The 14,699-nt window shown below is 42.5% G+C and overlaps 1 protein-coding gene across 3 annotated transcripts; it reads left to right on the top strand.

Annotated features, from left to right (window-relative positions):
- Nucleotides 1-1,422: 1,422 nt before the first annotated feature.
- On the top strand, nucleotides 1,423-14,314 carry cracr2aa (calcium release activated channel regulator 2Aa). Of its 3 annotated transcripts, none has more exons than XM_034535512.1 (18): nucleotides 1,423-1,569; nucleotides 4,196-4,579; nucleotides 6,057-6,168; nucleotides 6,260-6,449; nucleotides 7,396-7,542; nucleotides 7,678-7,768; nucleotides 7,892-7,987; nucleotides 9,011-9,198; nucleotides 9,500-9,571; nucleotides 9,782-9,827; nucleotides 10,009-10,097; nucleotides 10,203-10,554; nucleotides 10,723-10,855; nucleotides 11,466-11,547; nucleotides 11,701-11,815; nucleotides 12,108-12,209; nucleotides 12,518-12,594; nucleotides 12,863-14,314. In XM_034535512.1, exons 2-18 carry the CDS (start codon nucleotides 4,370-4,372, stop codon nucleotides 12,948-12,950), a joined length of 2,190 nt encoding a protein of 729 aa, XP_034391403.1. In that variant the 5' UTR covers nucleotides 1,423-1,569; nucleotides 4,196-4,369; the 3' UTR covers nucleotides 12,951-14,314. The 3 variants fall into 3 exon arrangements, with proteins under 3 accessions (XP_034391403.1, XP_034391404.1, XP_034391405.1); XM_034535513.1 differs by lacking the exon at nucleotides 1,423-1,569 and adding an exon at nucleotides 2,021-2,215; XM_034535514.1 differs by lacking the exon at nucleotides 1,423-1,569 and adding an exon at nucleotides 4,810-4,894 and having other exon boundaries at nucleotides 4,473-4,579.
- Nucleotides 14,315-14,699: the final 385 nt, after the last annotated feature.

Here is a 14,699-nt window from a genome sequence, read left to right as displayed (position 1 = left end):
CTGCTGTTAGCTATCTGATAAGCTAACTTATACAAGCAAGAGCATAATAGTGTATATTTCTGCTTTAAGAGGCTAACTTTCTTTTTTACTTAAAATATAAAACGAGTTATGTGTTTCTTTTCCTCATTGAATGAAAAAAACAATATTCTAGACTTACATATTTTTTTATTTACACAAAATTATTTAAACAACGGATCGCTAAGCAATTAAAACAGACCCTGGATGTTGTTACTTGTGTAACTGAACTAACGAGTAACATCACACATCTGGATTTCCAGAATGAGCCCAGGCTGTCTGCAGAGAGAGAGCATCGGTTCTCGGGATAGGCAAAGGACATAACCCCATAACCACAGACAGACCGGTTCCTATTGATGAAGCGAGAAGAAGAAATTGATAAACTCAACCTCAACCTCAAAATGCTGCTTCCACATTAACACACATCTTTAGTAATAATGCAATAGCATGATCAACGGTGTATGACATAACAATAGTGCCACAATACACCATTTTGCATTTTGCTGCAGATATTTGGACTGGTCATGGTAGGGAAAACCAGCAGGTGTTAATAATAATTAGTGATCTTTTCTATTGAAATGTGCCAGTAAGCCCCGACTGTGTACCTGTTTGCACAAAACCATGAGCCTGAAACTGACGAAGCTATATGGAATCCAACCACTACTGTTTTATTATTTCCAGCTAATGTCAGATGTCTGCTTTAAAACCCAAAAAGAAATAAGTAAATTGTTACTTTACTTAATTGAAGAATCTAAATACTTCCACCAGTGCTGGAAGCTGTCTTTCTGGTGATTAAACACGTGTTGCATATATGGTCTTAAACTGTTTCCTTCTTGTTTTTGTTCGGTATCACCGGGCCTGTAGTTTGATTTTTGCTTCCTGTTTATCCGGTTGAGCTAGAGTCATGTTTTGTTTGTAGCCATATTGAAACTACTCCAAGAAACTCAATGTCACTATACAATATGTAGTGTACAGTAGTACAGGCTCATCCACCAATGCCGAGGATCCCTTATGTGATTTAATTTAGGGGAACATCTGTTTCTTTTTGACCACTAAGCTCAACAAGAGCTCTATCCACATGGCAGCATGCGGTTTTCTTGTACTGGGACAACTTAATCTATATACTGGAGGCTTCATGTCGAAATTGGTTCCGGTTACTTCCTGATATGAAACAATGTCACATACAATGTCACTGCCCTCCCACAAAGAATACACGTCAGATTAATATTGTGTCCACATCTCTATAAAAGAAACCATGTTTTTTTTTCTTTCTCATTTCTAACATGTGAAAAGTTTTCTTCTGACACCGAGAAAAGAAAAGAAAGACAGAGAAGAAAAAAAAAAGAAGAGTGCAAAAGCTTCTGCACGACTTCCTGGTTATCGTCGCTGTGGTTACCAACAGATGACTACGGTGTAGCCCCGCCCCCTCATCTTTTCGTCGTCCCATTCCTGCAGTCTCACCACTTGACTTGTAAACAGTGACGGCAACGAAAGAGCGGACGACGTTGATACAAACTAAGTCCTCCGACCTGCGTTTCACTTTTTCATTCACCGGTACGTAAAGTTCACTTTTGTTGCCCAACATCCGCTCGCACGCCTCCACGAAGCGGACGGGCTGCTCTTCAACACGTTACACCTGTTGCTCGCCGCCGTTTGAAGTTATCGAATGCTAATGAGGTGCTAAAATGAGCTTCTTAGCGTACTTTATGTGAAATGTGTATTTACACAGCTTCGGTGAGGCTTCACCCGTCACAGGAAGTTTTACAATAAAAGAAAAGTGTCACCGCAGGGGAAGGAAGTGAACGGCGTGTCTCGTTACACGTGTTGTGTGAAACTTCTGCTGGCATTGTGTTTCCAATATTGCAAGCGGTTGTTTTTTTTATGACGTTTCTGGTGCAACGATTAAGACGTTCTTGACAGGTGTAGGGGGGGGGGGGGCTAGCCCCGCCCCCCGTAGCTGCAGATGACGCTGACGTGATTGTTGTTACAAGTGGACATGGTCGTGAACTCTCTCCAGGAAGTAGGCGAGACATTTGGCGACTTGAAATTCATCCAGCATGTCAGACAAATATTTGGATAATTCTCAATAGCCTAACATCAAAATAAAAAAAGCCCTCTCTGCCCAGTTTTTGTTCAGCCGTTCTGGATAATGTACTTCAGGGATCATCAAAAGGGTGCAACAATGTAATTATAAACTGAGGTAGGTTGAAGGGCCAGGTGTCATCTCACATTGTAGTTATGGAAATGTTACTTTTAGTGGAGGGGGGGGATCTAATAATTACTGTATATATATATATATACACACACACACATATTGAAGTCATGACTATAGACCATGCACAAACACGTTGGTCTCTGACCACTGTGTCAATGTCTGCTTAAAATGTCCTTTGTCTGTTGAGCACACTGAATGTCATTTGCAGGTCTCCTGTAGAATGTAGTGACTATAGTGACGTGGACCTTTCCATTAATGTTCATGCTTTTTGGGTTTCATAAAACAGAGTTCTAGTTTCTGGGCGGGCTTGTTTTGCTTCACTGGTAGTGAGTGCTGTAGCTCAGATAGAGCTGACAGCTGTTCCATGTCAAAACCCTAAAACAGATAAGGCAATTGTATGCAAAGCAGGACGCTCCAGCATTTAAAAGTTAGGCCTTTGGAAAATGACAGATACTTTAGTTTCAGTACACATATTATTTTATAATTGATTGTTGCCATGAGACAAAAAGGCTTTTCATTGCCCTTGAAGTATCCGTGAAGAAGCATATCAGTGGTTTATCTTGTCGGACTCAGTCATCGGTGTGTAACCACCAGCCTTAACACACTTGCCACGTTTTAACAAAGGAGTCATAATCCTTTCGATGGTAACAGGACAGCGTGTAAAGATAAAACAATATTCTGCATTATCGTGCACAAAAACACAACATCACTCTTTCCAAACGCCAGTTCATCGAAGTTCCCTTTCTTGTTTCCTCTCTCTTGAGCTGTGTCTGTTGCTCATTGAGGGTTGATGACTTTCCTTGTGAGGGCCGTTATGCCTGCAAGATGTTGCGTAATGTTTTGGCTCAAACTTGCAAGCACGCCACATTCATTAATAGAAAGTATTTTAGAAACGTGGAGACGAATAAAATCTTTGTACACTCATTTTCAAGTACCTCTTGAACCCAATGTTTTTTCTAAGCATAAATATTTATTTTTTAATGGTTGTCATTGTCAATTTTATTATTGGGGTCCTGTGTATATATTCATATACAGTAAATGGCAGATACGGAAAATAGAAAACATTTCAAATGAAATGAAATGCTTCAGTGAGCTTCATGAGAAAAATACATAGATTATATTCGTGCCAGTATTATAGTTATAAGGTTTGTGTGTGTATTATGTCTCTGACCCTGCATTCTACCTGCCGATACATGCATGTCATTTATTTTTACCGTCTGTTTGGCTTCTGCCAGTCCCACATGTCTACATTTGCGTGGGTCAACACACACACACACACACACACACACACACACACACACACACACACACACACACACACACACACACACACACATACACACCCACAGACACACACACACACAGTCATTAATCGACTGAGCCGACTCATGGTGCACAACAGCCTCCGCAAGGCAGTCTTCCAGACCAGTGCACATAGAACGGTCCCCATGAAAACCCCGCCGCTAACTGAGTTATCAGTCAATATTTCCGGGCAGATGAGACCCTCCTCGTCATAACCACAAGTTTCTCTTCAGTTTTTGGCTTCACTTGTCAGATGACATTAGCCTCAGCTCGGGCCATCGTCCCTGAAGTAAAGGAGGAGAAGAGCAGCGGTTGTTTTAGGACTACAGCTCGCAGTGGGCCATGTTTGACAATGCAAATGGGAATCAGACTGATATTGTGTGTGAGATATGGCAAAAAGTGTGTGAAAAAAAGCACTAATGCACAGGCAGCATTGCGTAATGCAATCTCTCAAGTCTGTTCCTTTAATGCAGCTGTTATGAGTTATTTATATGCTGCAAACAAGGATGAACTGTCTATCTGTTTATAGACTTACATGTATAGACTTTACATTTCATCCAGTAACATGTTTTTATTGCAGTACATGCATTTGATGTATTTCTATTTCTGTCGGGCAAAGAGCTGTACTTATTCAAACTGAAGACTCTCCCTCTGTCTCCCTAGGTTTCATCGACTAATTAAAGAGGCGGTTGCTAAGAGATGACGATTTGTGACATTGGTGCAAGTCTCTGATGTAGAGCAGCCCGAAGCTCGACTTCTCCTGGATCTCTTTCCTTCACACTGGCTCACGTGAAGGACGCGGAACAACGCTCTGAAAGGAGGAGACCCACAAACACCATGGCAGCTTTTACTGCTCCCTGCGCCAGCACCACCACGACCACCACCGCGGCGGCCCGGGCAGCACGGCAAAGGCAAGGAGACAGCGGCGAGGCGGGCAAGCGTGAGAACGGGGACGTGGGACAAAACACCATCGTGGAGAAAACCCACGAGTTCTTCCAGATGTGTGACATCGAGAGCAAGGGCTTCATCACCCAACGCGACATGCAGGTGAGTGTGACTGCCACGGCTGAGCTTTAATACATCTTTGTCGCATGAAAGTAACTACAACTTCAATGACGTCACTTGGATTACATTTTAGGGTCTTGCTGACACAGAAAATAACGCTGTTACACTGTTAATTAATACTAATCCATTGTTGTTTAGGTGTCCCCACAAGTACTATAAAGTTTGTTTACAAAGTATCAACGCTGTTAGGACCATTCTTTTTGCATTTTTAGAATTAGCAGCCGCTTATTCATCCAGAACGAGCGTGAAATGGAGGGATGGTCTGTGCACTCGTTAAGGATGCCGAGCAGGACACAGGCAAGACACGTGCACCTTATTCAAAGCGGCATGAAAGAGACGGAGACACAGCGAGCCGCGCGGAAGCTTTGTCATGCAACTCCTCCACTCACATTGTGGTGCAGATTCACTTGGCCCTCCGACACTCACCCCTGCCACGGCGGATCCTTTGATTACGCACTTGTAGGCAGCATAGGAGCATTAATACAGCTTTGATCTGGTGTTTATGGTAATGGATTGGAAATTAGATCACGACAGCGGTCCAGTCCTCCCTTTCTCTATTTATGTGACTGAAGAGTAACATCTGTGCTTAAAAGCAGCTGCGTGTTACTGTTCAGTTCTATTTGTTTCACACTTATACATATGCCAGACGTTGCAGATGAGTTCACACGCTGAATGAGGGGTACTGCTTCCAGTTATGTGCACATCTGACAGAGCCTTTTTTATAGTCACTAGATTTTCGCAGCTTGAATGTACGTTTCACACCGTGACCGCCAGCACAATAGCTTGACAATGCTACCGTTGGCTATATGTTCTGCCCCGATAACACACTTTACAGGAACAGCTGATAATCTAGATTGTATGGGATGCCTCGGTCAACATTTCGCAGCAGTGCAAACACGGCGTAAAACCCAGGCTGCCTACAGAGGTGTGGCTGTGTTGGCTTTTCTTGTTATTGATGATCCTTTGGTTACTGTCATGGTCAGACGGGAGGTTCTCACATTGTCATGTGCCTTCGAATTAAATCTTTAGTGACAGAGCAGCGGTCTCTTTCCCCCTCAACTAATATCTCTACTTAAAATCTTCAGATAAAAGGCTTTTGCCAGTCTCACTTGAGCCAACAGTGGTCAATCATTAAAGACTGTAAGTTTCCAGGTGTCAAGGTTTGAGTGGAGCACTGTGCCGCTGCGGATGATGTCCAATAAACATGTCCGGGTTAGAATAACAATGAGAAAGAGGCTATTTGGAATATAACTTCTGTGTTGTTTCGGCCACTTCAGTCTAATTATGAGTGGTAAAAACAACGGGGAAAGAACCGCCAACTGTTCCGTTGCTCATGATAGCCACCGGGCTAATGACTGTCCTTATTCGTCTCAAGTAGTAGTTGTTATGGCTACAGTATTGTTAACGTCCTTGAGGCTTTGTTCCAATAGCAGCTGTGTTTGGTGTCTTTTTTAAATAGAGGCTGACTGCTGAGCTCCCTCTCAGCGCGGAGGAGTTGGAAAACGTATTTAATACCCTCGATTCCGACGGCAATGGATACCTAACCCTGGACGAGTTCTCCTCCGGCTTCAGTACGTTTTGAGTCGTTTTTCCACTTAAAACAACACCACTACCACCAGTAGGTGCAGTCTGACCTTTCCGATTGTGCCTTGATCTTTCCAGGTGAGTTCCTATTCGGTCGGAAGATTTCTGTAGCGGAAGGCATGGGGGAGAAGAACGCCTGTAAAAGCCCAGCGGAGGTCCTGTACCAGACCCAGTGGGAGGAGAGCATGGCAAGAAGAGATGAGGACGAGGAGGAGAAACACTTTGGCATGCTCATGGAGAGCCTTGGAGCCAACAGTGTCTTTGAAGAGTGAGTACCGTGCGTGTTCTTGTGTTTACAACAACATGTTGTTCGGCCCCCGTCATATCTGCTTTAAAGTCCACACTTTATTTCAGTTGACTTAGCCTGAGACTGTCATCAGCTGCGCAAACCAAACAAGAGTGGGAAGTTTTCCACTCGCAAGCAAAGCTGTTCCTGCGCTCCCTCTCTGGGTCATCTGTGCTCGGCCTCTCTGTGTTAGAATGTGACTGACATGTTGTATTTAACATCAGGGTTTTGTGAAGAAGCCTCACTTCCAGACGGCATTCACACTCGGAAAGCCTTCACAATCTTACCTGAATCGTTAACGTCAACTTTCTCCGCATTGATATTTCATACAGTATTTAAGAGGCATTAGTAACTCTCGTTGAGGTCTGTTTCAGTCATGAAATGCATGACTACACTCACCTTTAGCAAACAACTTGTACTCAATAAAAGCAAACAGAAGTGGATCCACATCCTATTCCGCCTCCCACCTGGTTAGCTCCAGTTTACATTTTAGATGTTCGGATCACTTTGTGCAGCACTAACTGATATTGATATGACAAGACTTTCAGGATAAGTAACTGTTGACAAGTTTCTCAGGGATTTGTTTGACTTTCCCTCACCTGATCATGAGCTCACTGTACTGGCACAGTATGCAGCAGACAAGCAGTTCTGACAAAAATAATCTGATTTATTTTTCTTCTGCAATAATAAACAGATGTTTCAAGGCAATTAAAGAACATCATTTTTTTTATTTTAGAAAACCACAATGACCTGGTACCCGAGTGCCTCTATGTACGTTTATGTGTTGGACTGTTGCTGTGCTTGAATTTCAACCCGTGTCCCTGAATATTTCTGTTTGTCTTTAAACGAAAGACAGCAAATTGTCATTAAAGAAATTGACTTCGATGCCACTCTTGGTTACTCCTGCTTCTCAATTCTGTCCCCTCAGTCGCGCTGAAGTGCGCAGTTTGTGGGCCCAGCTGAGCCGAGATGAACCCCACCTTTTATCCAATTTTGAGGACTTCCTGGCCAGAGTGACATCCCAGATCATAGAGGCCAACAAGGAGAAGAGGGAGATGGAGAGCGCTCTCCAGAGGTCAGCGAGACATATAACTGGGGTCATTCGAAACTACTGTTTGAGTTCAAGTGTGTCGATCTAGGCAGTTGCTTCACGCACATTGTGTGTGAGGTTCACACGGCACGTCATCGCATCTGAATTGTATCCAAACAGGAAAGCGGCAACACACGATCACGAGATCCAGCGCCTTTATGTGGAAATGGAGCAGCAAATAAAACATGAAAAAGACAGGATTGTGCTGCAGGTATAAAGCTACCGTATCTACAAATATATGAAATAATATAATAAATATATCAAACACTGTACATCTGCGTCTTCTTTATCCCACTCTGGCCTCCCGCCTCCCTCTTTTATCCCTGCACTTAAGGACCATGAGCGCTTTCTGTCTCGCAGTCAGGACATGGAGCTGCAGCTGTCTGGTAAGGAGAAGGAGCTGGAGCAGCTCTTTCAGAAACAGAAACGGGTGAGGACTCTCTGAGAAACACTTTACACACGCACACTTCCTCACTTCACTTATCCCTTAGGGAAATTCAGCTGTCAGAGCAGCATCGCACGTGAAACGCTTCAAACGAGACGACAGATAAACAGAATGCCGTAAATAAGCTAATAAAGTGATTTAGTGCCACCGTGCCATAAACACATCTATTAAAGTATCATTGTAAAACAAAGTGATAGATCTCTTAGCCCAGTAACCTACACATACCCTTGCTCATGTTCAAACACCAAAACAATAAAGACAATTTGCCGAGTACATAACATGCGTCAGAGTTTGCAGTGTTTGTGAAGTGGATGAGTCGGCTTGTTTCTCAGACTATGATCCTATTTGTCTCTACTTGATATGTAGAAACCGAATGCTCTGAGACTGACGCCTCGATATGTAATCATCACTAAGAGGTTAAAGGTGGAGTTAAGGCACTACTTTGTATACTAGCTTAAAACATAATAAAACATGATCATTTATTAGTTGATTTATATTTAGTAATATTAATCTCAACGTTAAAAAAGTCAAAAATACCTCGGAACTAATTTTGTCAGAGAAATGTACAGTGACAAGTACAACATTTGCATCTTAGATGTAGTAGAAGTGTAAACCTAACACCTCTCATTAATACGTGTTTGTGGAGAACAGTGGTACAGCTCTAAAAGCATTCAGTATGCTTCTGCTCACGATTGTGACTATTAATGCAATTCGTCACAATATTTAGAGGCTGTTTGAAGGTACTCTTCACATCGTGCTGTCTCCTTACGTTCATCCTCTGACTGCGGGTAGAAGAGGTCGCTGTGCATTTAACAGCTGAGGGCACAATGGTTGGAGTAGATTGTGTGAGTGTGCACCACTAGGGGTCGCTAAGGTCGGACATTTGTATCTTCCCACACAGACTTTAGGGACACGGGATTCAATAGCATTGCAATCAAGCTGTGACACACATTCCATGTCAAATCAGAGTAATCCCAAAGTATCTGTACTTGTTTCTGTTTTTGCCAGTTGGAGCTTCAGTGCCAGGAACTCCACAGTGAACAACACGTGACCAAGGTGGAGAACGTGAAGCTGAAGCACAAGAATGACGAGTTGGCACGCGAGCTGGACCACACCGGCCAAGAGCTGTTCTTGGCTCAGGACCAGCTGACTCTGCTGCAGGAGCAGTCCATGCGGCTCCATGAGGAGAAGGAGATGTGAGTCGCCACTATTCTTCCTTACTCCTTCTGCACTGGTTGCTAATTGGTCAGGATGCAATCACATGTTTTTCCAAAGTGATAAATAGTTTATACACAATTTACCCTGTCAATTAGAAATGATTAAGATCACATTCATGATGTGCTGTCTGTTGTAAATGCTGTGATACTGTATCTTGATGAGCATATAGTAAATGCTCTGGTTCATATCTCCTCACTCGTTAGAAATAAGGTGTTCTAAGCGCATACTGTGGCTGGTCGTAGATATTTGTAATAAAGCGTCCATTGTTGTTCAACACAGTGAAATATACAGACTGACTGAGGGACTGCAGCGAGAGCGAGCGGGCCTCGTCAAGCAACTGGAGCTTTTGAGGTTTGGATCGAGATGTGCAGCTGTACCGCCAATCTGGACTCAACTGACATATTCTGTTTAGCCAAGGAAATACCTTTTCCTATATACCTGGGGAAAGCAGGATGCTCCACAGCTACTTTATATATACTTTATTGGCCAGGCATTCAAATTGATAATACCAAAAATGGTGTTAAAGTCTCTTTAATATCTTTATTTCTTTGTTCTATCCAGGGAAATGAACAAACATTTACGGGATGAAAAAGACATATGCTTCCAGGTATGTGCTGTTTATTATAGCGGAATGATACACTGTCCGCATATCATATGCTCTCTTTTGAAAGATGATAGGAATTGAAAAAGTGTTAACAAGAGCCCAGAAGAGCCATCCCAAAGTGTTTGATTGAACCCTGAATGTCATGCCGTAAATGAAGTCAAAAGGTAAGGTTTTATTTCTGCAGAATCCAAAGAATTCTACGAAAACACCAAGTTTGAAGCAGAGGCCTTCAATCAATGTTGTGAAACGGACAAAAGCAAATATCTTCAAAAGGTAAAGCGTCACACACGTCTTCTGCCGTCACCATCAAGTGGCTCGGCCCTGTGATGTTTCAATTAGCACCGTAGCGTGTGCTATAATGTCACTTTCTATCTGCAGTGAGGACGAGGAGGAGCTCATCACCAGCTCCGCAAGGCACCGCCTAACCAATGGGTCCTGCCAGTCCTCTTGCACAGAGAACACAAGGGGGCACCTCCAGAGGATCATCTCCATCGAGGAGGACCACCTCCCACACCTGCTCCAGAATGACTGCCGGCCCCGAACCCCACTTCAGGAGTGCAGTGAAGAAGAGGAAGCCTCAGACAATGAGGAGTATACAGACTTGGTGATGAGCGATATTTACCCGTGTACATCTTCTGCCCAGCGGCAAAAGTCGCAGGACGATGTGGAGAAAAGGGAAACCCCCTCGTCTCCGAGGGCTCAGCCCGTTGGCAAGGAGAACAGCCTAAATGTAAGTCATTTCTCAGTGACATCATTATGCACAGTGCGGCCCTGTCGTAACCTCCCTCACACAAAGAGGAGGCAGCCATTTATTTGATTTTTTTCAACTACCGGTAATTGCTTAAAGCGAGATCCCGTCACCTTGGTTCAGTCTCTGCTGCCGCGCCTGTTCCTTCAGGGGGAAGGTGGTCCCACTCCGCCCGACCGCCTCTTCAAGATCGTCCTGGTGGGGAACTCTAGCGTAGGAAAGACCTCCCTCCTTCGGCGATTTTGCGACGGCTGCTTCCACCCTGGCACTTCTGCCACTGTGGGTACGTATAGTGGTAGTTCTTGTGAGCAAATGCAACAGAGACATTTAAAAAAAAAAAAATGTAATTCTCAGTTAGACTAAATACAGCAGTGTTAGCAGTGAAAGGACAGGCTATAAGACTGTATATAGCCTTGTGCTGTGGCTAAACATTGTCCTTGACATTTCAAGATATCAGGTTTCGGGCATATTTGTTTGGTTCGGCCTGTGAGGAATATCTTTACACTTCATTCTTTTAAAGCTGTTGGGACATTTTTCATTTTGATAAAGAAAAATGCTTTAAGGCTTATTCAAGCTGCCGATGAGCATTTGAAACACCTTTTTTTTTAAAGTTTGGAAGTAACACCTCAAAATCACTGTTTCTCTCATCTAAAGATATTAGTTATTCAGGTCCATTGACCCAAACATTATTTTTACAGCATAAACAATAATCATGTTTAAATTGTTTTACTTTAAAATTGGCAACAATCACATGCATTCAGATCAATGTCAATAGTTGCGTAGCGGTCGGTATGTGTGTATTATCACTAGTTTAGTGTTGTTGGGACAGTATACAGCGAACAATATTCAAACATAATGTGCTGACTGAATAACGTTCTTGTGTGTGTGTGCAGGTATAGATTACAGCGTAAAGACAATAGCTGTGGACAATAGCCAGGTGGCACTGCAGCTCTGGGACACAGCAGGACAGGAGAGGTAGAGACAAGTTCCATTTCAAAATTGAAACTTAATGCACCTCCGATCTCATCTGTATGTTCACAAGTTGGACAAAAGCAGCCGAGAAACAAGAGTTTTCAGAGATTTGTAGAGCAGAATTGACCCCCCCCCCCCCCCGCCCCCCCCCTGCAGGTATCGGAGCATCACCAAACAATTCTTTCGCAAGGCTGACGGTGTGGTTGTGATGTATGACATCACGACTGTGCAGAGCTTCACAGCTGTCAGACAGTGGCTGACGAGTGTAAAGGTACGAGCGGTTTTACTTTGTGCTTCTGTGCAGTTCTTTTTCTCTATTGCGATTCCCTTAGGCAGGTTGAAAGGAATCAGAGTGGGTATGTGTTGAACATGTATTTTACAGTTTTGTTGTGTAGAAGATATCGGGGTGAATGAAAGTCAGTTGCTGAATTTGTTTTCCAGCGATGCCTCCATACTCCTAACCCGCTGGGGAGCCAATAGCAACAGGGAAGCTGGTGGCCGAGTCTTTTAACTGCAAGGGGCTCTTTAAAGATCTGTGTTCTTTGGTTTTCTTCTTTTCACAGGAGGGCGCAGGCGAGGACATCCCCACCCTGCTCTTGGGAAACAAAACGGACAAGGAGATCGAGAGACAAGTTCAGAAAGGAGTGGGGGAAAGACTAGCCAAGGTCTGTTTGCATGTGGACCGCTAGGCTCAGGGTTCTAGCAGGAAAAAACGGTGTCATTTTCTTTTAGCGATAAATGAAAGAAACATGATAATAGAGAGAGTGTTATGAGGTACGGACCTCATCTCTCATCCTAATTCTTTGTAGTCTTCTCGTCTTTGGTGTGGAATGTAGTTTCTATGGTGACTGAAAGGATGAGGTCATATTTGTCACATGAGATTTTTCTTTCTTTGTTCTTTTGCAACTGTTCAGATTTGACTTTGACCATGATCAATGTGCATGCTGTTGAAACATGTCCCCCACTTTTCCAGGACTGCCAAATGACCTTCTACGAGTGCAGCGCATGCTCGGGACACAATGTGATGGAGTCCATGATTCATTTAGCCAGGTGAGCAAAAGGAATGGCTTTGGTGTGAGGCTCTTCAGTGTGAACATGCTTCTTGTTATCGGTTTCTAACCGGACTAAACACGCATAACCAACACCGCCGCCAGCATAACTGGGCTCCCCACACCCAACCTCGTAGAGAAAAACAATAAGGCCATTGAACGCATTGCAACCAGGACAGCCACCAAGCCACCACCTCGCCCTCCTGCAGTCCGGGAGCTCCTCCTTGCCTGAACTGGCTCATTTGTTTGATTATTATTGTGTCCCTCAGAATTCTGAAAGAGCAAGAGGACAGGGAGAAGGAGAAGACGGTCCAGCTGGTCGGCGGCCCGTCAGAGAAGAAGAGATCCTGCTGCTGACAGTAAACACAGCTGATACACACACACACACACACACCACACACACACACACACACACACACACACACAGTAGCACTACCCTTTACTAAGACTACATGAGGACACATTGTTCTAAACCTCAGCACAGCTGTTTCTCACAGTCTTCCACTCCAACTCCACGAGCTCCATGTATGTTGTCATGTGTCCCAGATGTTCAAGCACTAGTGTAAACAGTCTCTATGTTTACCCAAGTTGTTTACATCAATCTGCATTTTAAATAAAGTCAAATTATAATAAGAATAATGTAAGAAAGGTTAATGGGATATATATATATATATACTAATAAAGGACTAATAAAGGATTATCTTATATATATATATATATATATATATATATATATATATATATATATATATATATATATATATATATATACATAAATAGCTAAACAAATGTAAGTCAAACTGAGCCCATTTTGAGTCAAACTAAGACCTTTTCTTTCATTATGTGAACAATGTATAGTCTGACTGTGTCTCTCAGATATTTATTTAGCTTCCGGAGGCTCTTTATCTGTCACATGTGGGCTTTTTACTCTATATTTAAGTATTCAGTGTTATGTGTATTTCTTTTTTAGCTGTTTTAGCTTCTTCACCTTTTTTTTAACAAATACATGACATGGACATAAAAAGTCAAACAACTGTATAATGTGACGCTTTATTAACACAACCTTGCAGTAAACACTACCTTGGTGAAGCTTTTGGTGTCAGAGAGGTGTTGATTTTACTATTAGGGCAAAGATTATTAGTCCTGTTATGTGGCATTGCAGGTTATGACACGGGTGTCTTAGTTTCTTCAGCCGGTGGACAAAGTACAAAACGTCACAAAAATATGGTGTTTTTTAATTAAGAAAAACTGAAAATGATTAGCTTCAAATGTAGCATTTGTTGTCATATTAGTATTTAATCTTGCAGCCGTTTGTGTTATTTTGTCCACTGTCTATTTCCATTTCTTGTGGCTGAAGGTTGTTCGGCCACCAGAGCATTTAGTTGGGAGGTCGGGTCACAGTTCTGGTTCGAGAAAATAATAAAGACCATTCTTTTTCCCCAATACACCAAATGATGTTTATCACCTTCATCTGCCTCTGTGCCAAGTATTTTATGTAAATGGTGTCACTATTACTTGTGAAGATACTTATGTAATCTGAATGTTACAGCAAGGTTCAAAATTTAAAGTTTTTTTGGTAAAAAGTTTGGATTTCACCATTTGATATTGAACTATGGTCACTAATAGTGCTCCACTACTGCCTCGCACGTCACTTTAATGTATATAAAAAAACATGTAAATACAAAAAACTAATAAATAAATAATTGTTCATGTCAATGTCATGTGTGTAAAGTTCTTCTTCTTCCTGGTACGTTGAAATTAAAATAAGTCATACAGCACCACACAGTGGACAAGGTTGGACATTGCTTTTTATTAAATTTTTTAAATTGACATTACACCATGTGAAACAACATATTCCATATTTTGTGGAATTAACGTGCCAATTTATTAGAATTGGCTCCCAGAATACATCTTCTGTAAAAGGTGTGCCTGGCAGATGTTCTTTCAATACCAGTATCGTTCTAAATAAATACGGCTTATCATGTATTAATTGTAAGCGTTAATAACAGTAATATTACTAATTTTTACCAGCCAGTGCCCTATAAAATACGCAGGATGACAGAAACTGTGTGCTCTGAGAAGGCAGCATACTGCACTATTTGTTGA

This window comes from Cyclopterus lumpus, chromosome 6 (genome assembly GCF_009769545.1).
Source record: "Cyclopterus lumpus isolate fCycLum1 chromosome 6, fCycLum1.pri, whole genome shotgun sequence".
NCBI classification, from domain to species: Eukaryota; Metazoa; Chordata; class Actinopteri; order Perciformes; family Cyclopteridae; genus Cyclopterus; species Cyclopterus lumpus.
The sequence above is the reverse complement of the archived record's forward strand: the minus strand, read 5'-3'. Positions and strand labels throughout refer to the sequence as shown.

Excerpts from the sequence above, each read along its gene's own strand:
- cracr2aa (XM_034535512.1), top strand. The coding sequence starts at position 4,370 with ATGGCAGCTTTTACTGCTCCCTGCGCCAGCACCACCACGACCACCACC. Across the intron at positions 6,450-7,395 it reads GCCAACAGTGTCTTTGAAGA|TCGCGCTGAAGTGCGCAGTT; the intron begins GTGAGTACCGTG and ends CTGTCCCCTCAG. Across the intron at positions 10,098-10,202 it reads AAAGCAAATATCTTCAAAAG|TGAGGACGAGGAGGAGCTCA; the intron begins GTAAAGCGTCAC and ends TTCTATCTGCAG.